Source organism: Leptopilina heterotoma, unplaced genomic scaffold (genome assembly GCF_015476425.1).
Source record: "Leptopilina heterotoma isolate Lh14 unplaced genomic scaffold, ASM1547642v1 Lhet_100, whole genome shotgun sequence".
Classification (NCBI taxonomy): domain Eukaryota; kingdom Metazoa; phylum Arthropoda; class Insecta; order Hymenoptera; family Figitidae; genus Leptopilina; species Leptopilina heterotoma.
This window is the reverse complement of record NW_025110814.1, coordinates 2,836,475-2,862,148: the sequence shown is the minus strand read 5'-3', so window position 1 is coordinate 2,862,148 and position 25,674 is coordinate 2,836,475. Positions and strand designations below refer to the sequence as shown.

The 25,674-nt window shown below is 22.5% G+C and overlaps 2 protein-coding genes across 2 annotated transcripts; one reads left to right on the top strand and one right to left on the bottom strand.

Annotated features, from left to right (window-relative positions):
• Positions 1-330: 330 nt before the first annotated feature.
• Positions 331-18,456, bottom strand: LOC122498909 (BRCA1-associated protein). Its single transcript, XM_043606907.1, has 6 exons — positions 18,198-18,456; positions 16,992-17,265; positions 16,707-16,896; positions 9,410-9,728; positions 5,723-6,144; positions 331-935 (listed from the first exon to the last, which is right to left on the bottom strand). The coding sequence occupies exons 1-6, from the start codon at positions 18,274-18,276 to the stop codon at positions 555-557; spliced, it is 1,665 nt and encodes a 554-aa protein (XP_043462842.1). The 5' UTR covers positions 18,277-18,456; the 3' UTR covers positions 331-554.
• Positions 18,457-18,963: 507 nt separating this feature from the next.
• Positions 18,964-25,004, top strand: LOC122498917 (lipoyl synthase, mitochondrial). The gene is made up of 6 exons (XM_043606919.1): positions 18,964-19,149; positions 21,163-21,483; positions 21,783-21,939; positions 22,027-22,084; positions 22,417-22,572; positions 24,373-25,004. The coding sequence occupies exons 1-6, from the start codon at positions 19,087-19,089 to the stop codon at positions 24,743-24,745; spliced, it is 1,128 nt and encodes a 375-aa protein (XP_043462854.1). The 5' UTR covers positions 18,964-19,086; the 3' UTR covers positions 24,746-25,004.
• The last annotated feature ends 670 nt before the right edge of the window (positions 25,005-25,674 follow it).

The window sequence follows — 25,674 nt, the reverse complement described above, 5'->3', positions numbered from 1 at the left end:
TCTCTTTATTACAACTATTTATACTAGAAATATTCTTTCAATCGTTTTGTAATAATAAATTTAAACCTTTGTCAAATTATAAATAAAATTTAAAAAAATTAAATTTTCGTTAGGTTAGAAAAACACCGGCCTCCAAAATAAAGACAAATGCTGACAATATTTTCACTCTAAAAAAACAAAAGAATGCAAATTGTGAAATTTAGTCATACGACTAAAAAATAATTCTCATAAATACTTTTCATCTTTTATGAAAATGGATAGTTTTTTGTAAAATTATTAAATTATTATTAAAAATACGGTAAAATTTGTTTCAAGTAAAAAAACACTCACTTATATTTTCTAGATTCTGTATGTATTATAACACATTTTTTTACAATTAGGAGAAGAAAAAGATTTTAATCACTTTTGAATTCTCCAGATAAAAATTTTCAATAATTTTCAATGCCAAAAAAAGAAGATAAAAAATACCATTTCTTTCTTTAAAAAAAATCACACATAAATTATTACTAAAATTAATTTTCTACTATTCAAAAAGAACGAAAAAAAAAATTAAATTAACGTTTCGAGTGTCTCTTTGAGGGACGTGAACTATTTTTCGATGTATTTGCCTCGGGGCCAACGATAATACGTCCCTCGGCAATTTCATCGCGATGATCGGAATTTTCAATTTGTTTTTGCGCCTCAAAAAAGAACATAATATCACGCAATTGTTCCTTTAAATCAACGACTTCAGCTTCTTTTTTACTTTTCACTTCGGTTAATTCATCACTTAGCTGCTTATGCTTCGTTTGCCAGGACGTTTGATTCATTTCCAATGACTTTCTCAACGCCTTCTCTTCAACAAGTTCGGTTTGTGTTTTCTCCAATTTTTGACTCGTCGCCTGTATTTTCTTCTCCATTTGCACTTTCTCCTTCGTCAGTGACGTGATTTTTTTCTAAAATCAAAAAACGGCACTTTAACGAAATTGTTTTTTATTTTTAAATAAATTATTATAAATAAAATTATTCAAAATAAAAATTATAGTAGAAACAGGGTTGGCACAAATATTTAATTTTATTTTTCCCTGACTTTTCCCTGATTTCCAGACAAAATTTTCACTTTTTCCCTGACCATAAAGAATATTCTGATTCACTCTAAAAATTATTAGATACTCAAAAAAACATTCTATTACATTTACTTACGAATTTCTTAAATTGTAAAATTATTCGCAAACATTAATAACTAAATTTTTAAATATAAGTATTTAATTATTATTTTTCCATAGGAATTAAAATTCTTCAAAACATTCAAATTCAAACATTTTTAAAATTCAACAACTTATAAGAATATTATTATAAAACATGAAGATATCAATTACTCCGAGTCGAAGAATTGGAGTGATTGATATCTTCATGTTTTATAAAAATTTTAATTTCCATAAAATTTTTCAAAAAAAAATTAAATTATTTACAAAAATTATAATAAAATTCGTTGCAAGAATTCAATTATTTTCATAAATAATAAAATTCTTCACATGGTTTCAATTATTTTTAATACAATTTTAAATAAATTTCTTGAAAAATAAAATTATCTTCAAAAATTTTTTGCAAGAATTAAATTAGGTACATTTCACAAATAATGAAATTCTTCGCTGAAATTCAAAAATTTTCAAAATTTACATTTTTAATACAAGTTTTCAAAAGAATAAAATTATTTCAATAAAATGTAATAAAATTCGTTGCATAAATTCAATTATTTTTACAAGTAATACAATTTTTCACATGAATTCAATGATTAAAAAAAAATTGATAAAATTCGTTTGTAAGATTTCCATTATTTTCATTAATAATAAAATTTTTCTGAGAATTTCAATTATTTATAATACAATTTAAAGTAAATTCCTAGAAAAATGGAATTATTCTCTTAATTTTTTTGTAAGAATTTAATTACATTTCACGAATTTAATGAAATTCAAATATTTTCACAATCTACTTTTTTAATCAAAGTTCTCAAAAGAATTTAATTATTTAAAAAAATGTAATAAAATTCAATGCAGGAATTCAATTATTTTCATAAATAATAAGATTCTTTAAAAAAAAATTCAAAAAAAAAAGATTCTTTACATTATTTCAATTATTTAAAAAAAAATTTGAAAAAATTCATACAATTACAAAAATAAATAATTTATTGAGTAAATGAATGTTTTTCGAAACTAAATTATCATAAAGAATTTTATCAAAAAATTTGATTTTTTTTCGAGAAATTCAATTAAAATTGTATTAAAAATAATTGAAATTCTATGATGAATTTTATTATTCATGAAAATAATTGGATTTTTGTAAAAAATGTTATTATTTATGAAAATAATTGAATTATTGGAAAGTTTGCTTAGAATTTCATCAAAATTTTTTTTTTAATAATTAAAATCTTTTGAAAAATTTTATTATAAAATAGTAGATATTGAAAATGATAGAATTGAGAAAAAATTTTTGAAAATAATTGAAATTTTGCAAAGAATTTTATTAAAATTTTTGAAAATAATTTAAATTTGGAGAAGAATTTTATTATTTTTAAAGATAATTGAATTTTTATGAGAATTTTTTTAAATTTTTGAACATAATTGAATTTCTGCGAAGAATTTTATTACTTTTGAAAATAATTGAATTTCTGCAATAATTTGTAACTTCTCCAAAATTCAATTTTTTCCAGTTACTTAAATAAAAATCCCTGACTTTTCCCTGACTTCCCTGACCAATTTTACTTTCCCTGACTTTTTCCTGATTTTCCTGACCTGTGGCAACCCTGAGAAATTAGAAAATAAAGTAAATAAAGCAGAATAGTAGTAAATAAAGTAGAAAAGTATTAAACAAAGTAGAAAAGTAACAAATAAAGCAGAAAAATCTAAGTTTGAAGAATTTTATCATAATTTTTGAAAATAATTAAATGTTTTAAAAGAATTTTATTAAAAATTTTTTAAATAATTGAATTCAATCGAAAACTTTTATTAAAACGTTTAAAATAATTAATTTTTCTTACAAATTTTATGAAAACTGTTGAAAATAATTTAATTTGATTTAAAATAATTGAATTCTTGCGAATTTTATTTAAATTTTTCAAAATCCTAATTATTTTTTTTTTAAGAAATTCTTTGAATTTTTAAAAAATATTCAAAATTTCTTTAATAATTTTAATTAAAAATAATGAAAGTAATTGAATTTTATGAAGAATTTCATTCAAGTTTTTAAAATAATCTTGTCTCTTAATAAATTAAATTAAACACTTGCTTATTGAATTTTTAAAAAATTTTTAGAAATAATTTAATTCTTCTCACAAATTTTATTACAATTATCTAAAATAATTTCATTCATTCAGCGAATTTTATTCAAATATAGAAAAAAAATTAATTCTTCCGAAGAATAGATATTATTAATGGTTTTTGACAATAATTGAATTCTTTTAAAAAATTTCTTTAATTTATTGAATATAATCGATTTTGTTAATAATTGTAATTCATAATTTTACTATTAAAACTTTATTAAAATTATTGATAGAAAATTAAACTCTTTTAAACAATTTTATTAGAGTTTTTGTAAATAATTTAATTCTTTTGAATAATTTCTTTGTGTTTTCTTCAAAATAATGTAGTTTTTGAATAATTTTAATTGGAAAATTTTAAAATAATTGAATTAAACAAAAAATTAAAATTATTAATTATTAATTATTTTTGTTTTTTAATTAAATTTTTTCAAATTTTAAAAATAATCGTGTCTGTTAAATATTATAATTAAATATTTCATTATTAAAGTTGATTAAAATTGTATTGAAAATAATTGAATTCTTTTGCAGAATGTTATTATTTATGAAAAAAATTGAAATTTTGCGAAGAATTTAATCAAAATTTTTGAATATATTAGTTGAATTCTTTAAAGAAATTATATTTAAAATTCTGAAAAAACAATTTAATTTTTCAAGAATTTTATTAAAAAATTGACATAATTAAATTTTTATAAACAAATTGTATCATTTTCTAATTTTTATAAAATATAATTTAATATTTTACAAAAAATTTTTTAAAAATTTGGAAAATAATTGAATTTTTAAAATAAATTTTACATACAATTTTAGAAATAATTGAATTTTTGAGATTAACTCAATTTTAGAATTTTTTAAATTATTTTTTGAATAATTGAATTTTGGAATTATAATTGAAATTTCTTAAGTATTAAAGAACATGGTTGCCACAAAATCTAGATTTCAAAATTCCAGGCTTTTTCCAGGTTTTCCAGGTTAAAAATATTAATAATTCCAGGTTCAAATTTAGGAATTATTTGTGATGAAAAAACAAGTATTTTACAAAACAGTGTTACAATATTCATTATTATGTAGTTATAAATTAATGTTCTCTTAAACAGTTAAAATCACAGGCAATTTTATGTTTATTTTTCTGAAAGTGATACTTTTGATATTCGATTTTTCAATTTATTTTTTTTAAATTATATGGTTTTTTCTATTGAAACTACTTTATTTCATACTCAAAAGAAAGAATTTTTTATAAATATTATATAGAAAAATTAAACATCAGACCATTAACTTTATTTTAATGTGCATTCACATTTTTTTTATAATATTTTTAATGTATAAAAACATCATTAATCATCGTGAAGTAATTTTAACTTAAACTGAAGACAAAATTTAAACATTTTTATCACATATAAAACGGAGGTACAAAAATTTTTAAAATGCACATAATGATAGAAAAACATTGTATTTTTAACACTATTTTTAAAAAATTTTTAAGAGTTTGAAAAAAACCATAAAAATTTAGTTCTCTTATAAATTATAAATTTTTTCTATGAAAATGGTTAATAATATTATTAGAGAGTAGATTCTATAAAACTAATCGAGATATCAAAAATGTCACTTTCAGAAGAATCAGCCATAATTAGAACACTGAAGTCATGTCTAAATTAAATAATTTTTATCTTTAAACTTTGTTCAAAATCTTGAACAAAAAGCAACTAGTAACAAAAAATTTTGACAATCGTAATACTAATAAAGATATAAAATCCTTTTTTTAGAACAATCTTAACAACATTTTTCACAGTTTCAGTCAATAATTAAAAAAAAAATAAATTAAAGGGAAATTGCATGTTAACATTTTTAAAGAAAAAAAACATGTTGAATGGAATTTTTCTTAATATCTTTCATTAACCCAAAAAAATTCCAGAAATTCGTTCAAATTCCATGCTAATTCCAGGTTTTCCATATCCTTTTTCAATTTCCATGCTATTTCCAGGTTTTCCAGGTTGTGTGGCAACCATGAAGAAGATATTTGAATATTTTTTAAGAAATCTATTAAACGTTTTGAAAATTAAGGCATTTTTCAAGGAATTTTACAGAAAAAAAGATTGTAAATAATCTGAAGGAAACGAGAAGGAAAAAATTAAAAATAATTGAATGTGTTCAAAGACTTTACTATTTAAAAAAATAATTGAATTCTTCCGAAGAATGATATTATTTAGGAAAATAATTCTGATTATGAAATTATTCAAAAATTTAAATTTGAAAATAAAAAATTTTATAATTTGCATAGTAATAATAATAAATTGAATATCATGTTTCGCATTTGCTAGTAATAAGTAAACTAGAAAATTAAGAAATTTTCTTCGAATTTTAATATAAATTGCTTCTTCATAGGGGAAGAATTGTATTTGTAATTATTTTCTTTCGCTTGTGACGAACCTTCATGTCGGTATTTTCCTCAATGACTTGAGTCAATTTATCCCTTAATTCACTGGTCTCGGCGACGGTTCTCTGCTCAAATCTATTGAGACGATCCTCGAAAAATTGTCGTTGCGTTTCCAATTGTGAAGTGAGAAGATAGGTGAATTCCAATTGAACCGAGTCGACTTTCTCGTCCATTGATGCGCCCTCGACTTTTGAGGGCTCATGACCCTCGACCATTTTGCCATCCTTGTCCTGAAGTAAGCGATGAACAAAAGTGTCGGCCACGTAGTCCCAGACACGATTATTGCCCAATTGCATCGCGTAACAATGATGCGTGTCCTGATAGTGCTCAAAGGCATGACCTTTTGTGTAACGCGAACAGCCAATGTGTCCGCAAATCAAACAAATCCAAAGACTGTCGTTCGATGTGCCTGGAACTGCAAAATTTAATTATTTATAAACTTAATTGTCTTCTTTAATTATAACTGTTTAAGTTTCTAATTCAGGGTGTCGAGCAAGGATGGAGAAAAAAATTCCCTCACTTTTAGTCAAGCAATTTTTCCTGTCATTCTCTGACTTTTTACTAAACTTATTTCTGCTTTCTTGGGACAAAAATATGGTTACTAACATATTTAACAATAAATTAATATTAAATGAGAGTCGGAAATAGTAATAAAAATCAATTAAGTCTTGTTAGATTACAAATTTTTTTTAATTTTGGTCATTCTCAGATTTTCCTCTGATTTCCAGACAGAATTTTGACTTCTTTCCTGACCTTAAAAAATATTCTGATTCACTCTAAAAATGATTAGATACTCAAAAAAATGTTCTAATACATTTAATTACGAATTTCTTTAAAAAGGTTGCCACAGAAATTTAATTTTGTTTTTCCTTGACTTTTCTCTGATTTCCAGACAAAATTTTACCTCCTTCTCTGACTCTAAAAAGTCAGGGAAAAAAATAAAAAAGGAAGAAAAAGAATCACTCTAAAAATTATTCAATACTCAAAAAAATATTATGTTACATTTAATTACGAATTTATTAAAATGTAAAATTATTCAAAAACATCAATAACTTCTTTTTTAAATAAATATTTTAATCATTCTTATTTTTCCGTATAAATTAAGATTTTCAAAATCAAAACTTTTTAAAATTCAGCAACTTGTAAAAATATTATTACAAAACAAGAAGAAATCGGTTACTCCGAGTAATCGCGTTCTTCATGTTTTGTAATAATTAAAAATGACCGAGTGATAAAATCATTATTTCATATAATAAGAATATTGTTACTGTAACTTCTTCAAAATTATTTTCATCATTTCAATTAAATTATTACTTTCTAGTAATTATTAACTAAAATAATTCTCTAAATTAACTATCAACTATTTTGAATAATTTTTGAAAAAGTTCAAATTTTCAAAGATTTCAATTTGAAAACTTTTTAAAATTCAATTATTTCTAAAAATTCGCGCTATAATGCTTTTAATATTCAATTATTATCTAAAATTTTAACTGAAATTCATTTTTAAATCAATTTTTATTAGAAAATACTACGAGAATTCAATTATTCAAATACAAAAAATAAATAATTTATTGAATAATTGAGTGTTTCTTAAAATTGAATTCTTTAGTCTTTTCAATAATTTTATCAACAAATTTTTATATAATTGAATTCGTTGATGAGTTTTATTATTTATGAAAATAATTAAATGCTTTCGTAGAATTTTATCCAAATCTTAATTAAATAATTGAATTCTCTTGCAAAATTTTATTAAAATAATACAGATATTAAAAATTATTAAAATGAGAAAAATTTTTGAACATAATTGAATTCTAACAGAGAATTTTATTAAAGTTTCTGAAAAATTTTTTTTTGTAAGCCCGTTGATACTCAAATAAATAAATAAATAAAATTATTGAATTTCGGAGAAGAATTTTATTATTTATAAAGATAATTGAATTTTTGAAGAAAAATGTATTAATTTTTTTTTTAAATAATTTAATTCCTTTGAGGAATTTTATTATTTATGAAAATAATTGAATTCTTTCAATGAATTTTAATAAAATTTCAAAGAATAATTGCATTTTTTGAAGAAATTCAATTAAATTGTATTAAAAATAATTAAAAATCAGTGAAATTTTTATTGTTTATGAAAATAATTGAATGCTTGCCTAGAATATTTTCCAAAAGTTTTTTAAATAATCTTCTTTTGGGAAATTTCATTAAAATAGAAGATATTGAAAATCCTTGAGTTACAAAAAATTGTTGAAAATAATTGTAATTTTTACAAAAATTTCATTAAAATTTTTTGAAAAAAATTGTATTTTGGCAAAGAATTTTGCTATTTTTAAAGATAATTTAAATCTTGACGAGAATATTTTAAATAAATTTAAAAATAATTTAATTTCTGCGAAGAATTTTATCACTTTTGGAAATAATTGAATTCTTGCGATTAATATTGTTAATTATAAATAATAATTGAATTTTGCGCAGAATTTTATTAAAATTTCTGAAAATAATAAATTGAATTTCTGTGAAGAATTTTGATATCTAACAAGATAATTTATTCAGATTTTTCAAATATTTTCATTTGAAATCTTTTGAGAATTCAAATATTTCTAAAAATTACTATTATTTGCAACTTCTCAAAAATTCAATTATTTTCTAGATTTTTTAACTAAAATTCTTCTCTAAATTAATTACTTTTAATGTTTAAATAATTATATGTGACTGTCCACGAGAAAACAGGGCTTAGCTCCCAAACGTGAATTTCACAGGGCGAGCGATTGAAGTACTACGATTGAAGTTAACTACGCTTGACATACCCATCTTTAAAACGATATATTGTCGAAAGTAGTTGATATTTTTAACTTTTGACTTTTGCATCTGAAAAAGCAACATAAAATCTGTCGATTACCATAAAAAACTCAAATTGATTTTTTGGACCTAAGCCGTGTTTTGTCGTGGACAGTCGACGATTGAAGTTAACTACGCTTGACATACCCAGCTTTAAAACGATATATTGTCGAAAATAATTGATATTTTTAACTTTTGACTTTTGCATTTGAAAAAGCAACATAATATCTGTCGATTACCATAAAAAAATCAAAATTTATTTTTTGGACCTAAGCCCTGTTTTCTCGTGGACAGTCACATATATTGAAAGTTTTAACTAATTTCTAAAGAATTTGAATTAAATTTTTTCCGTGAACTAAGTTCTTTAAAATTTCTAATTGAATTCATTCAAAATCAAAATTTTCTAAAATTTCAAATTACGTTTTCAAACAAGTTAATCTATTTATGAAAATTGTAAACGCAACTCTTTTAAAATTAAATTAATTTTGAAATTTTGAAGTAAAATTATTCATTAAATAATTTGTTGCTAGTTGTTCAAGAATTAAGTTACTTAAAAAGAAGTTATTGTCAGAAATAGAAAAAATTGAAGGTTTTGTATTAGAATTCGTGGTAATTTTATAGTTTATGAGCAAAACAAAAAAGACACAAAAATTCGGAATTTTCTTATGAATTCCAAAAATTACATTTTTTCCAGTACTTTTAACAAAAATCCCTGCCTTTTCCCTGAATTTCCTGATCTGGGGAAATCCTAAATTATATTAAATTTATATCCTTAAATTATATTTCTAATTGCCTATTTTTTCTGTAGTAAAAAAAAATAACAGAAAATGGCAAATTGTATTTACCGCATTCCATGCAATGACTGTCAGCCAACGGCTCCGGTGTTTGGGCATAGCGGCAAATTGGACACGACGTATCGCCCCATTTGACTAAGCAGCTCGCGTGAAATGTGTGATTACAGAGAACAGTTAAAATTCCATCGACACTCTCGTCCATTCGCTCGAGACAAACTGGACACGATGGCAATTCCGTGTGTCCGGCAATTGGCAATCCATCGCCTCCGACTTCGACTTTTGAGACAAACACCAAGTGACAAACGACGTCCGGTTCCAATGAATTGTACGGTGCGCCGTTAAATGTCTCGTAAAATTCACTCGCAGCCGCCTGAAAAATTATAAAAAGAAAAATTGTTATTAGTAGAACTAAATGTCCACGAAGAACACAGTAAAATTACTAAATGTAGGTACGCTTTTAAGAAAGAGAAAGAATTAATGTTTTTATGAAAAATTGAATTTTAACTTCAAATTTGATTAAAATTTTATTGAAAATAATTTAATTTCCCCGAAGAATTTTTTTTTTATTTATAACAATAATATTGAATTCCTGACAAAAACAGGAACAAAATTTTCGAAAATAAAAAATTGAATTCCTCAGAAGGATTTTTATTTAAATTTAAAAAAAGTACATAATTGAATTTTTGCCAAGAATGTTATTAAAATTGTATTCCGAATAATTTCTTTATTTAAGAAAATAATTGAATGCTTTTTTTGAAAATCCTATTAAAATTGCATAGAAAATTTGAAAATAATTGAATTTCTTGAAAAGAATTTTGCTCTTTTAAAAAAAATAATTGAATGCTTCCAAAGAATGTTATTATTAATATGAAAATTATTTAATTCTTACCTCAGAATTTCATTAAAATTTTCGAAAATTCAAATTAAATTCTTTTGAAGAATTTCTTTGAATTTTTTTTTAATAATTTTAGTTGAAAATTTTAAAAGTATGTAATTGAATTTTATGAAGAATTCCTTTCAAGTTTTTAAAATAATACCGTTTCTTAATAATTGAAATATACATTTATTTATTGAATTTTATTAAAATTTTTAGAAAGAAATTAAATTCTCCTTTGAATTTTATTACAATATTATTTAAAATACAGTAGAGACTCCATTATCCGGACTAATTGATGCAGGCCCTTGTCCGGATAATCGAAAATCCGGATAATCGAGTAAAGTACGAATTAAACAAATTTTTGATTCATAATTTTATGTATTTATTTGCATATGTATGAAAATAAGACTGAAACAAACTAAAACTTTTAAAGTCAACATTAATAAATATTTAGTTAGAAATATTTAAAAATATTTACATAAACATTTTCTTAAAATAATTAAAACACTTTAAAATGCAACATTTCGTGTTTGTTGGCGGGGAGAAATTTAAAATAGAAGTTAACGGCTTGAGACCTTATAAACTTTATATTAAAAAAAAAATTTTTTAATTTTAAATTTGTCCGGATAATCGAATATCCGGATAATAGGGGTCCGGATAATGGAGTCTCTACTGTAATTCAATTTATTCAAGGAATTTTATAAAAATTGAATTGAAAATAATTGATTTCCTCCGAACAATTTTATTATTTATTAAAATAATTGAATTTTTGCGATCGAAATATTAAAATTTTTGAAAATCTTAATTAAATTCATTTTAAAACTTTCATGAATTTTTTTATATAAAAGAATTTTTTTAATAATTTTATTTGGAAATTTTGAAAGTAATGGAATTTTATTCAAATTGTATTGATAATAATTGAATTCGTGTATGAACAAAAAGTTTTGAACGTTCAAATGAACGAAATATTTTTTGTTAAAAATATTTTCATAGATTATTGATTACAATTCAAATTAAAAACTCAAATTTTACATTTAGAAACATTATAATTAATTTGCTTAATAGTGACGCAAAATTATAGTAATAAAAATTTAATTTGAAGAAGAAATAAATAAATTTCGTTCATTTGAACGTTCCAAACTTTAACCTCCTATTCGTGTAAAGAATTTTACTTTGTATAATAATAATTGAATTCTTACAAAGAATGTTATTATTTTTGAAAAATAATTGAATTCCTGCGAAGAATTGTGTTAAAATTTTTAAAAAATAATTCAATTCATTCGAGAAATTTTATTGAAAATAATTGAATTCCTCAGAAGAATTTTTTTATTTATGAAAATAATTGAATTCCTGCGAAGAATTTCATTAAAAATAATTGAAATCCTGTGAAAAATTCGATTAAAATGTTTAAAAAATAATTGAATTCTTTCAAGAAATATTAAAGTTTTTATGAATATGTAATTGAATTTTATTAATTTTATTTAAAAAATTGAATTTTTGCGATCGAATTATTAAAATTTTTGAAAATCCTAATTAAATTCATTTTAAAAATTTCAAATTTCTGAATGTAGGTACACTTTTAAAATAGAGAAAGAAAAGAAAAAGAAAAGTAAATAAAAAACACTGTAATTTATACCTGTTGAATTTTGTACTCTCTGCATGTGATATTTTGGCGTGAGAACATTTTGTGAGGAATAGGAATGAGTTAGGAAAAACATCAATGAATAAAATTTTTGATTAATATTCAATTATTAATAATGAGGAATTTTTTATATGAGGAATAGGAATGAGTTAGGAAAAACATCAATGAATAAAATTTTTGATTAATATGAAGTTATTAATAATGAGGAATATTTTTGTAAGGAATAGGAATAAGTTAGGAGAAACACCAATGAATGAAATTTTTAATTAAATATTAATTATTTATAATCATGAGGAATTTTTTGTGAGGATTAGGAATAAGTTAGGAAAGACGCCAATGAATGAAATATTAATTATTATTCTATAAATTTCACTTGATTCTACTTTTTTTCTCGTTCTATTTATTATGAATATTTTGTTTATTTTCACTATTTGTAAAAACGAAAGGAAACTATTAAGCGTCATTATGGTTATGACACATAAATTTCAATATCCTTTTCACACACGCACAAAATTTTAGCAAAATCTTCGCAAATTGAATTTTATTGATTTCACTGTGTATTCAAAATACTATAATAATTTCATTAAATTAAAAGTATTGCTTTATTCACTTTCACTAAAAGAAAAAGGTTTTTTAACTCAAAAGACGACGCAGATTGATGTTCGCACTTCGGCACTTCGCTCTTTTCTGAAAGCATAATAAGGAAAAAGGAAACCAGAAGCGGAACCGGAAATGAATTAAATAACCACGTGGGCGATCGATACGCCGCTGATGAGACGCTTATGGACTTTATACTATTATTCAGCGTGGTCGGTAATTGTACCCCGACCGTCGATATTAAAAATAAATAATTAAAATTAATTGAATTCAATATGAATTAATTCAAATATAACAAAAATTCTTCTCAGGAATTTAATTATATTTATAATAAAATTTCTAGAAACAATTAAATTATTCTTTAAAAATTTTAATACGATTCTTCCGAGAAATTCAATTATTTTCAAAAACTTTAACAAAATATTTTAACAGAATTCACTTATTTTTTCAAAATAATTATAATGAAATTTTTAGAAGAAATTTTATTATTTTCAGAAATTTTAATAAAACTTTTTGAAGGAATTTTTAATATTCTCAAAAATTTTAATAAAATTCTTAACAAAAATTCAACAATTTACATAAATAAAAAAAATTCTAGAAAAATTTCAATTATTCAAAAAAAATTTTTGATAAAATTCTTTATAAAAATTCAATTATTGTTTTCAACATAATTCTAATTAAATTACTCGATTAATTTAATTATTTTTAGAAATAATGAAATTCTCTGCAGGAATTCAATTATTTTTATATAAGTAATAAAATTCTTCGCCGGAATTCAATAATTTAAAAAAAATTTAATGTAATATTCTTCGCGAGAATTCAATTATTTTCATAAAAATTAACATTTTTTGCAGGAATTAAAATATTTTTTTACAAATTTTAATAAAGTTCTTCGCAAAAAATCAATTATTTTCATAAATAATACATTTTCTGGAAAGAATTTAATTATTTAAAAAAATTCTTAATACGAGTTTTCTATCAAATTCAATTATTTAAAAAAATTTTAACAAAATTCTTGGCAACATTTAAATTATCTTTATAAATAATAAAACTCATCGTAGAAATTCAATTATTTTCATAAATAATACAAAAATTCCACAGGAATTCAATTATTTACACTTTTTTTTTTATAAATTTATTCGCAATAATTCAATTACTTATTTTCATAAATAATAAAACTCATCAACGAATTCAATTATATGAAAATTTGTTGATAAAATAAATTATTGAAAAGTCTAAAGAATTCAATTATAAGAAAAATTCAATTATTCAATAAATTATTTATTTTTGTATCTAAATAATTGAAATATCGTAGAATTTTCTGAGAAAAATTGATTTAAAAATGAATTTCAGTAAAAAGTTTTAGATAATAATTAAATTTCAGAAAGGTTTCAAATAATAAAAATTTTCTTTTTTTTGAAAAGGTTTCAAATTAAAATCTTTGAAGATTTCATAAATAATCAAATTCTTCGGAAGATTAATAGAGTTTCTTTAAAAATTTTAATTAACAGTCTTAAAAATAATTAAATTTTATGAACAATTTCTTTCAAGTTTTTAAAATAACCGTGTTTGTTAATAATTGAAATTAAACATTTAATTATTGAATTTTATTAAAATTTTATAACGAATTAAGAAAAAATTTGAATTCTTTAGTGAAATTTTTTTGAAAATAATTGAATTTTTTCGAAGATTATTAAAATTTTAGAAAATAATTGAATCCTTTGAAATTTTTTAGAACCAATTAAGAAAAAAAATTGAATTCTTTCGTGAAATTATTTTGAATATAATTGGATTTTTAAAAGAATATCGCTATGTTTTATTTATGAATAAAATTGAAATGTTCACGGAGAAAAGATTTCTGTTAATGATTACAATAGTCGAACAGTACTGCTCGGATATGTGACCACTTTTCGTAATGCCTAAAGTAGCTTCGTTGTAACAATTCTGTAAGTCGAACGTACTCATTAAAAATTTATTTGAAATAAATACGAACTAAATATGAGTTAGCACAAAGTCTATGTGACTGATTACAATAGTTTACGTTAAAAGGAAATCTTGGATTCTATCCACATTTGCAGCAATCTAAGGGAATCAGTGATACAGTCTGTAGTAGTCTTTACAACAGGACTATTGTAAAATAAGGTGACCGCGGCTGCCTTGCCTTCTTATTTTACTATAGTTCTTCGTAAAGACTACTATTGCTATATTTCTGATTACAAATGACTGTTGTAAAGTTAAAAAAGAAAATTTTCAACTAAAATAAAATTTTTTTGTAATTCATGACTTCTAATCATGTATTGCACATTAATTTCACTCTTCCAAGACTACCCACTTCAAGATTAATTATATTTTCAAACTAGACAATTTCACTAAACCCTAAGTACATAAATCTAACTTAAATACTAAACGCATAACATAATAACGATCGCTATTTACACATATTTATACATGACTTAAACTTCCTTATATACTAACTGCTATGAAAGTTCACCGCTTGCGAGAAAGACTTATACACTTTAAATGTAAAAAAATCACTTCGTTCTCAATAATTAATACAATTATTGTTCATTGTTAGTCTTTAATATTGTAAGGTCTATTTTTTATTACATTTTCATAGTGAAATTTTTTTTTTCTAACACACGCACCGAAGGTACAAGATTTCTTGCCTGTATAAATTGTTACATAACTTACGCAAGTTACGTAAATAACAAAAGTAAGTCACACAAATAAGTAAGTTAACTTACGTAACTTACGTAAGTTACGTAAATATAAGTTACGTAAATAATGTATGATGCGTAAAAATATAAGTTACGTAAATAATGTAAGTTGCGTAAATAACGTAAGTTGCACTTACGTAAATAACTTAAGTTACGTAATGGACGAATTATTGTAAATTGCACTAATTAGGTAACTTACGTACTTTACGCAAGTCATGAATTACAAAAAAATTTTGTTTTAGTTGAAAATTTTCTTTTTTAACTTTACAACAGTCATTTGTAATCAGAAATATAGCAATAGTAGTCTTTACGAAGAACTATAGTAAAATAAGAAGACAAGGCAGCCGCGGTCACCTTATTTTACAATAGTCCTGTTGTAAAGGCTACTACAGTCTGTATCACTGATTTCCTTAGACCGCTACAAATGTGAACAGAATCCAAGATTTCCTTTTAACGTAGACTATTGTAATTATAACAAGTCTCTGCGTGAATGCCTACAGTACCCTTTCTGAACCTGTACATCTAAACTATTAATGATTCCAAAAAATAAATTTCAACACGATTAATACAGTGTTTGGATTCATTAAAGTAACTATAGTAATCGCTCCTACTAAATTCTTAATAAATTACATAGTTTTCGTATTCATTACAAAAAGTGGTCACATATCCGAGCTGTAATATAGACTATTGTAATCATTACGCAAGAAATTTTCTCCGTGTTTCGAACGATTTATAAAAATTTTAGAAAATAATTGAATTCGTTTTAAAAATATTTGATAGGGAATAAAGAAAAAAAATTGAATTCTTTAGTGAAATTTTTTTAAAAATAATTGAATTTTTGCAAAGATTTTACTATTTATAAAAAAATTGACTTTTTACGAAGAATGTTATTATTTATGTAAATAATTGAATTCTTGAGGAGAATTTTGTTAAAATTATTTAAATTATTAAACAAGAATAATTGAATATTTAAAAGCATAACAGCGTGAATTTTTAGAATTGGATTTTTAAAAGATTAAAATTAAAATCTTTGAAAATCTGAATTTTTCATACTTTTAACTAACAATTCTGTAAAAGAATTAATTTTTTTGAAAAAGTTTAATTGAAATTTTATTTTAAGTTTTTATTTTCTAATATAATATTTAATTAAAGAATTTCAGAATAATCAAAATTTCATGTAAAATTGATTTGTAAACAAATGGATTTGAAAATTCTCAAAGAACTTTTTAAAAAATTATTAAAAATAATTGATTTAAAGAAGAATTATAGGTAAAAATCATAGACATTTATAATTAAATTGAAAGGATCGATCGATTTCTTCATGTTTTGTATTAATATTTTTACAAATTGTTGAACATCTTAAAGGTTTGAATTTGAATGTTTTGAAAATCTTAATCCCTATGGATAAAATTTGACCAGAATATGTTGAATAGAAAAAATAAACAAATACGAAAATAATGAATAAAATTAGAAACCGAATTCCGAATGTATTCTTTTGTTTTGTTTTGCACTTACGGAATTCCTAAAAGTGATCAAAGCCATATATTGATCTGGATTATCGTCACGCAAAATTCGAAAATGTTGAATATTTTGATGACAAGCGGCAGTGAATGTTAAAACATCGTGACAAGTCATTGTTGCAGGAACTGAGAGCATGCAAATTGTATTGCTTCGTGTTGCAGCGCATTGTACGTCCGTTAATTCACTGTTTTCAATGTTCATAAACAATTAGTATTCGAATTTAATTAATAATCATAAATACGTAAAAATACCATTGAAAGTAATGATAAAAAAACTCACTCCTCTTTAAACAAATGCAAAATTCCTTTGGTGACCTCAACAAATGGATTCCCGGAGAAAAAATTAATTTGATCGGCAACATTACACGATGTTGCACCTTCAGATAAAATTTGCGATATCGATGATTCCTCTGAATTCATACGCGATGTTGAATGTGATTTATTTAAATTCTGATGATGTAAAAGTGGCACTGGACCCTCCTCGGAATTTGAATAATTTTCTATTGTTATTTCCCTTGGCTCACGGCATCCTCGCATTTTTCTCACAGCCATTGCTTTAAGAAAGGTAAATAAATGACACAAAAAGCTTTTCTCTATACCAAAAAAAAACAAGTTGTTCATTTCATGACCATTTAGCTTCCACAATGTATAACAATTGCGGTTTTGCAAACTTTTGAAAAACTATGTACAAAAGGGTTCGTCCAGAAGATTTGTTAAAAATAAAATTATATAAATCATTTATAATTTATAAGTTGTTATATAAATATTTGGTGAAATTTACACTTTCATTTGCCAATTGCTTCTTTTTTATGATAGAATTATTCAAAATATTAATATTAATATTAAATAAATTATGAAAAAAATACAAAATTTGAATTTTTTTTTAAAAAGAAAAATATTTATTAATTTGATAAATTTTGATAAAATATATACTTTGTATACATCAATCGATTCGTTTTCTTGTCAGAAATGTAATTTTGAGAAAAATTAATGAAAATATTAACAAATAAAAAAATTATTTCAAAAAATACAAAAAAAAATTTTTTCTGAATTTTAAAAAAATTGTATAAAAAAAATTTTTGTAGATATTTTTGAAAATCCTTATGTCAGATTTTAGGTATTAATGACTGCAATAAACCTGCAAAATTTCAGGACAATCCATCAAAATTTGTCTGAGATAATTTGTACACAAATTTTGTGACACACACACACACACATCTGGACATTTGCTCATAATTGAATATACATATGTTTTAGATGAAAATGAATCCATATAACCTTCTTTTGAAAAATTGAAAATCGTCACCAATGCAAAGCTTCCTCATGAGGAAGCAAAAAAGGATTCTAATAATTATACTAAACAAAAGGATTGAATATTCAGCACGAATGTTGACATAACCTATAAACAAAACTATTTTCGACAAAAGAAACGAAAGAACATGAAATATTAATTGTTAGAAACAAAAATTGCATAATTAATAATTACCAACGTCTTGTTCCGAATCGTAATCACTGACTTCGATTCGAATAACACAGAGCGATACTAAAATTTCGTTTGAAGACATCACATATTCGAAAAAGTGTTTTTGGCAAAATCTTGTTACATGAAAGACAGAGAGATCAAAACTTGGAAAGTAAATTATAATATTTAATAAAGAAAACGAATCACGCTTAGTTCAACACTCTACAATGGTTGGAAATATACAACAACAAAAACATGTTTATGTATGACGAAGATGACGCAAAACATATGATTTTTGAGCATGCGCGGTGAGTAAAGAGGGCGCCAATTTTTGAGGTTATGTCACCCTTGTTCAAGGTCATTTTTCATTCAAAAAACGCGCATTTCTATAAGGTAGTCCAAGTTGGGTGGGGGAAATGCAATATGGCTGACATCAGCTGATTTACCGGAGGACAAACAATGCATTGAATTCAATGGGACAAATCAGTTTTTTAACCATAACTTTTTAAATATTCATTTTTGAACCATAGTGTAATGGAAAATTATTCTTTATTTATCGAAATCTATTTTTTAAAACAATAAAATTAAATTTTTTGGTTTTATTGTTTTAAAAAATAGATTTCGATAAATAAAGAATAATTTTCCATTACACTATGGTTCAAAAATGAATATTTAAAAAGTTATGGTTAAAAAACTGATTTGTCTCATTGAATTCAATGCATTGTTTGTCCTCCGGTAAATCAGCTGATGTCAGCCATATTGAATTTCCCCCACCCAACTTGGACTACCTTATTCTATATGGAAAGAATACATTTGTAGTCTACCTACTTTATTATTTTTTAAGTTTCTAACAATGTAAATAAAATAGTTATTAAGTGTTTTTTCTTACTAAGCGAAAGTGTTTTTAGAAAAAATGTTAAGAACAACACGAATTTTCTGCTTCAAACATCAAGGAGCTTTCAATTTTCAAACCGGAGTATGTCATTTTCATTTTCTCCATAAATAAATTACTATTTTTAAATTGAAAGTTTATTTAAATACTGTAGAATATTTGTAAATAATCTTAATTAACAGTATTTTGATTTTAATTTGGTCGCAAAAAATTTTACCTGCTTCCTAACCTAAAAATTTTTGTGTGAATTTTTTATATTATTTATTGTTTTTGTTTTTGTTAATATTAATTAATTTCACTAGTTGTTTGCTTTTTTGTTTTTTACCTTTTTTAATATTTTTTCTTTTTAAATGTTATCAATTTTAAAATTAATTTATTAAAAATCATTAAAATACTTGCAAAGAATTTTATCAAAATATTTGAAAAATAATTAAATTCCTTCGACAAATTTTATTAATTATGAAAATAATAATTGAATTCTTGGGAAGAATTCTATCAAAATATTTGAAAATAATTGAATTCTTAATAAGAATTTTATTATTGTTATAGAAATAATTGACTTTTTGTCAAGACTTTTATCAAAATCACAAAATATTTAAAAATAATTTGAATTTATTTGAAGACTTTTATTATTTATGAAAATAATATTTGACTTCTTGCAAAGAATTTTATCAAAATATTTGAAAATAATTTAATACTTAACAAGAATTTTATTATTTTTATAGAAATAATTGACTTTTTGTCAAGAATTTTATCAAAATATTTTTAAATAATTGAATTTCTTTGAAGACAATTATTTATGTAAATATTTGACTTCTTGCGAAGAATTTTATCAAAATATTTGAAAATAATTGAATTCTTAACAGGAATTTTATTATTTTTATAGAAATAATTGACTTTTTGTCAAGACTTTTATCAAAATATTTAAAAATAATTGAATTTCTTTGAAGACTTTTATTTTTTATGAAAATATTTGACTTCTTGCGAAGAATTTTATCAAAATATTTGAATATAATTGAATTCTTAACAAGAATTTTATTATTTTTATAGAAATAATTGACTTTTTGTCAAGAATTTTATCAAAATATTTAAAAATAATCGAATAATTTCTTTGAAAACTTTTATTATTTATGAAAATATTTGACTTCTTGCGAAGAATTTTATCAAAATAATTGAATTCCTTTGAAGAGTTTTATTATTTTTATGTAAATAATTGAATTCCTGACAAAAATTTGAATATTATTAATATTTATTGTTTACAAGAATTTATTAAAATTTTAGAAAATAATAATTGAATTCTTTTAAAAATTGTATTAAAATTTTTTAAAAATTAATTGAATCGTTTCGTGAAATTGTGTTAAAATTGCACGAAAATAATTGAATTTCTTGCAAAGAATTTTACTATTTATAAAAATCATTGAATTTTTCTGAAGAATTCTTGAGAATAATTTTATTTTTTATAATAACTGAATTCAATTTTTTCGAAGAATAATTATAGGTTTTGACAACACTGGAATTCTTACCAAAAATATCTTTAATTTTTTTAATATAATCGATGTTGTTAATAATAATTGTACTTAATTATTTTACTATTATTTTTTTTTAAATTATTGACAGAAAATTAAATTTTTTTAAACAATTTTATTAAAATTTTTGAAAATCCGAATTAAATTCTTTGCAAGAATTTTTTAAAAATAATATAGTTTCTTTAATAATTTTAATTGAAAAATTTGACAATTGAATTCCTCAGAAGGATTTTTTAATTAATGTAAATAATTAAATTCTTGCGAAAAATTTAATATTCATAAAAATAATTAAATTGTTTCGAAGAATTTTAATAAAATTTTTAAAATAATAAACAATAATAATTAATTATTAACTGAATAAAATAATTTTTTAATTTTTTGAAACTGAAATTATTCAAAAGTTGAAAGTTATATTTGAAAATAAAAAATTTTTTATTTGAATAATAATAATAATAAATTGAATATCATGTTTCGCACACTAGTTACAATATATTTTTTCTTGAGAAATTTTTTTGATTTGTTTCAACTTGTTAATTATAAGGTATTATTTTTTCTGTTTCTTGAATTTCAGAATCAGTGTTTAAATTGTACAAAAATAACGAGGGAGGATTTTTCCGAGAAACTGTCAAATGGACCGCAATTGGAAAATTTTTTATCAGACGAACCAGTAATAAAGTATGAGGGTAAATTGAAATTGGAGAAAGGCGATAATACAAGATTAAGATTACCGCCATGGCTAAAGAGAGAGATACCAATGGGAGAGAATTACAGTCGAATAAAATCGCAATTACGTGATTTGAAATTAAGTACAGTTTGCGAGGAGGCGAGATGTCCAAATATTGGCGAATGTTGGGGTGGAGGAAGTCATGGAACAGCGACTGCAACAATTATGGTTATTATAATTGAAATATATTTTTAAAATTAGAAATTAATATTTAGAAAACACAAATATAAATTTTACTATAGTTTTTGTAGAAAAAAAAATGACTTCCATAGTCACTGATTTTAATTCTCAATACTTTTGATAACCTTTTCAATTTTATCTCTTTTAATGAGACGAGATCAAATATATTATGACGATAAAAATAGTAGACGAAATTAGAACAAAAATAATAAAAAGAACCGAAAAATTAAGCGAAATTTATTTACAATGGAAAAATTATTTTCTAAAAGAATTTTACTATTTTTCAGTTAATGGGCGACACTTGCACTCGAGGTTGTCGATTTTGTTCCATAAAAACGGCGAAAATTCCGCCACCGTTGGATCCAAATGAACCGAAAAATACGGCCACTGCGATCACTGATTGGGGCCTCGATTACGTTGTTCTTACTTCCGTCGATCGGGATGGTAAACTATTTATATTTATTAAATATTTAATTAATTAATATTAATTTTACCTTCGAAAACAAAATTAAAATCAACGTCTCTTTTCAGATTTAGATGACGGAGGAGCGCAACACATCGCAAATACTGTGCGAGAAATTAAAAAGAGGTCAGAGAACTATTTAAAAAAAAGTAAAAATAGTAAAAGTAAAAATTTCTCGAAGGAGAAATTTTAGTTTAGGGAGTAAAACACTTTTTTTTACTTCTTTTTAATTCAATTGAACTAAAGTTTACAACGTCAAATCTGACGATTTTTCAAATTGTTACTGAGAAAATCGTCAGTTTTGACGTTGTAAATTTCAGTTCAAAACTTTTAAAAATAAAATATGAATAATAAAATTAAAACTTAAAATATTCGTAAATATTTAATTGCCAATGAGTAAAAAAAAAAATTAATTTACAATTTTCATCGCCTTATTTTATTTTCCATTTATTTTTCAGGAGCAACATTTTGGTTGAATGTTTAGTTCCCGATTTCCGAGGGAATCAGGATTGTGTCACGACTGTTGTTGATTCGAAACTCGATGTTTTTGCTCACAATATCGAAACTGTTGAGCGACTCACGCCCTTTGTTCGCGATAGACGTGCACGATACAGGTAAAAAAAACAGCAAATAAATATGAAATTTATTGAACTGATATTTCAAGTAGTAAAAAAATAGTAAATATAATAGTATTAAATATTAATTGTAGACTCGGCTAATAATGATTTTTTGGACTTTTTTCTGACTATTTTCACAAAAAGGCGCCTTTTTCTTTCAAAATATTACAAAAAATACAGGGTTGTCACAAAAATTTAATTTTGTTTTTCCCTGATTTCCAGATAAAATTTTCTAAAATTTTAAATTCAAATCTTTTTGGAATTCAATAACTTGTAAGAATATTTATTATAAAACAAGAAGAAATTGATAAATCCGAGTCTTCATGTTTCGATTTCTTCATGTTTTATAATAATTAATAATGATCGAGTGATATTATTTTTGATAATTATCATTATTTTTGTTATAATTATCATTATTTTATATTATAAAAATATTATTACTGTAACTTTTTCAAAATTATTTTCTATAATTTTTAACTAAAATTCTTCTTTAAATCAATTATCCTTAATAATTTTTGAAAAAATTCTTCTTGAGAATTTTCAAATATATTTGTTTACAATTTAATTTTATGTGAAATTTCGATTATTCGGAAATTCTTTAATTAAATATAAATTAGAAAATAAAAACTTCAAATAATTTCAAAAAATAAAATTCAATTAAACTTTTTTAAAAAAATTAATTCTACAAAATTCTTAGTTAAAAGTATGAAAATTCAGATTTTCAAAAATTTAATTTAAAACCTTTTCAAAATTCAATTATTTCTAAAAAATTCACGCTATATTGCTTTTAATATTCAATTATTATCTAAAATTTTAACAAAAATTCATTTTTTAATTAATTTTTACTAAAAAATTCTACTAGAATTCAATTATTTAAATACAAAAAAGTTTTTATTAAAATTTGTAAAAAATATTTGAATTCTAAAGGAGAATTTTATTATTTTTATGGAAATATGTAATTGAATTCTTGTCAAAAAATTTATTATTTTTTATTGATTTTTTGCGCAGAAATTTATAAAAAATTTGTAAATAATTGAATTAATGCGAAATTTTTATTATTTATGAAAATAATTAAATTTTTGCCTAGAATGTTAATAACATTTTTTTTAAATAATTGAATTCGTTTGGAAAATTTTTTTAAAATACATAGTAGATATTAAAAATCGATGAATAGAGAAAAATTTTTGAAAATTAAAATTTTGCCAAGAATTTTTTTAAAATTTTTGAAAATAATTGAATTTTGAAAAACAATATTATTATTTTTAAAAATAATTTAAATACTGACGAGCATTTTTTTAAAATTCTTTAACATAATTGAACTTCTGCCAAGAATTTGATTACTTTTCAAAATAATTGAATTTCTGCAATAATAATTCTATAAATTCATTATTCTTAATAATTAATTAAATATTATATTAAGAATTTAACTAATTTCAGAAGAAATTGAATTATTAAAATTTTCCAATAGTCTAAGTTCTTAACAAGTTCCAATTAAATTCATTGAAACTTGAAATTTTATAAAATTTTAAATTAATAGCTTTAAAGTTCATCTATTTATGAAAATTTATAAACGTAGCTCTTAAAATTGAATTAATTTTGAAATATTTAAGTAAAATTAATGAATTATTCATTAAATAATTTCTAAGTAATAATTTTATGATAGGTCTTATTAAGAATTAAGTTATTTTAAATGAAATTATTGTCAGAAGTTGAAAAAATTGAAGGCTAGTACAGTAATAAATAATAATAGTAAAAATTTAAAAAAATACAATAGAATAAATAAATTTCTTCTTTCAGACAATCACTCGCTGTGCTGGAGGGTGCGAAAAAGGTGAATCCTAATTTAATAACAAAATCATCAATAATGTTGGGCCTATCGGAAACTGATCAGGAAGTTGAGCAAACAATGAGGGACTTACGTGACGCCGGTGTCGATGCATTGACACTTGGACAATATATGCAACCGACAAAGCGTCACTTGAAAGTCATTGAATACGTAACACCGGAGAAATTTAAAGCTTGGGAAAATGTTGGCAATCAATTGGGATTTCTCTACACGGCCAGTGGGCCTTTGGTTCGTTCGTCTTATAAAGCCGGCGAATTTTTCCTTACAAACATTTTAAAGGAACGACAACAGAAGCAAAGTGGAGAAAATAAAATCTCTCCTTAAAATATAAATTTCTTCTATTTTCGTGAAAAGAAAATGAAAAAAGAACGGAAAATACCAAATTTATATGTAAATAGAACCAAAAAAGGTAGTTGAATAAATAATATTACTCACTCCTATAAATCAACTTCTAAATTTAAAACTAGATTATTAATACGTATTCTTTGTAGTAAAATATTAAATAAGTAGTAAATGTTACTTTGTTGTCCGTATAAACGGAGAACTGTGAATAAATAACAGGCTTCGCACTAATCTACTACAACCTACTGTATCTGTTTTTTTAGAATTTCCACTACATTAAATTTGCGAATGCAAGAAATCAAAAAACTATTCTCAAAAATTATAATCAAATTCTTCAAAACGATTCAATTATTTTCAAAAAATATTCGAAATTCAATTATTTTCAATATCTAGTATTTTTATAAAATTTCGCAAAAAAATTCAATTATTAAAAAAAATTGATAAAATTCATCCAAAATTCAATTATTTTCATAAATAATAAAATTCCCACAGGAATTCAATTAATTTAGAATAGCATTTTTCAAAAAATTTCAAATAAATTAATTATTTAACAGAATTTTTATACAATATTATTCACAATAATTCAATTATTTTTCGTAAATAATAAAATTTTTTTGCAGAGATTCAATTATTTTCATAAATAATAAAATTCTTTTTAGAAATTCAAGTATTTTCATAAATAATAAACCTCATCAAAGAATGAAAATTATTTTTAATACTATTTTAAATTAATTAATCGAAAAATTCAATTATTTTCACAAATAAAGTTTTCCAAAAGAATTAAATTATTCAAAATAAAATTTTCATAATATTTATTATATTTTGAAAAAATTAATTATTTAAAACAATGTTTATAAAATTCTTATAAAAAATTTAATTATTTTTAAAAATAACAACATTTTTCGCAGAAA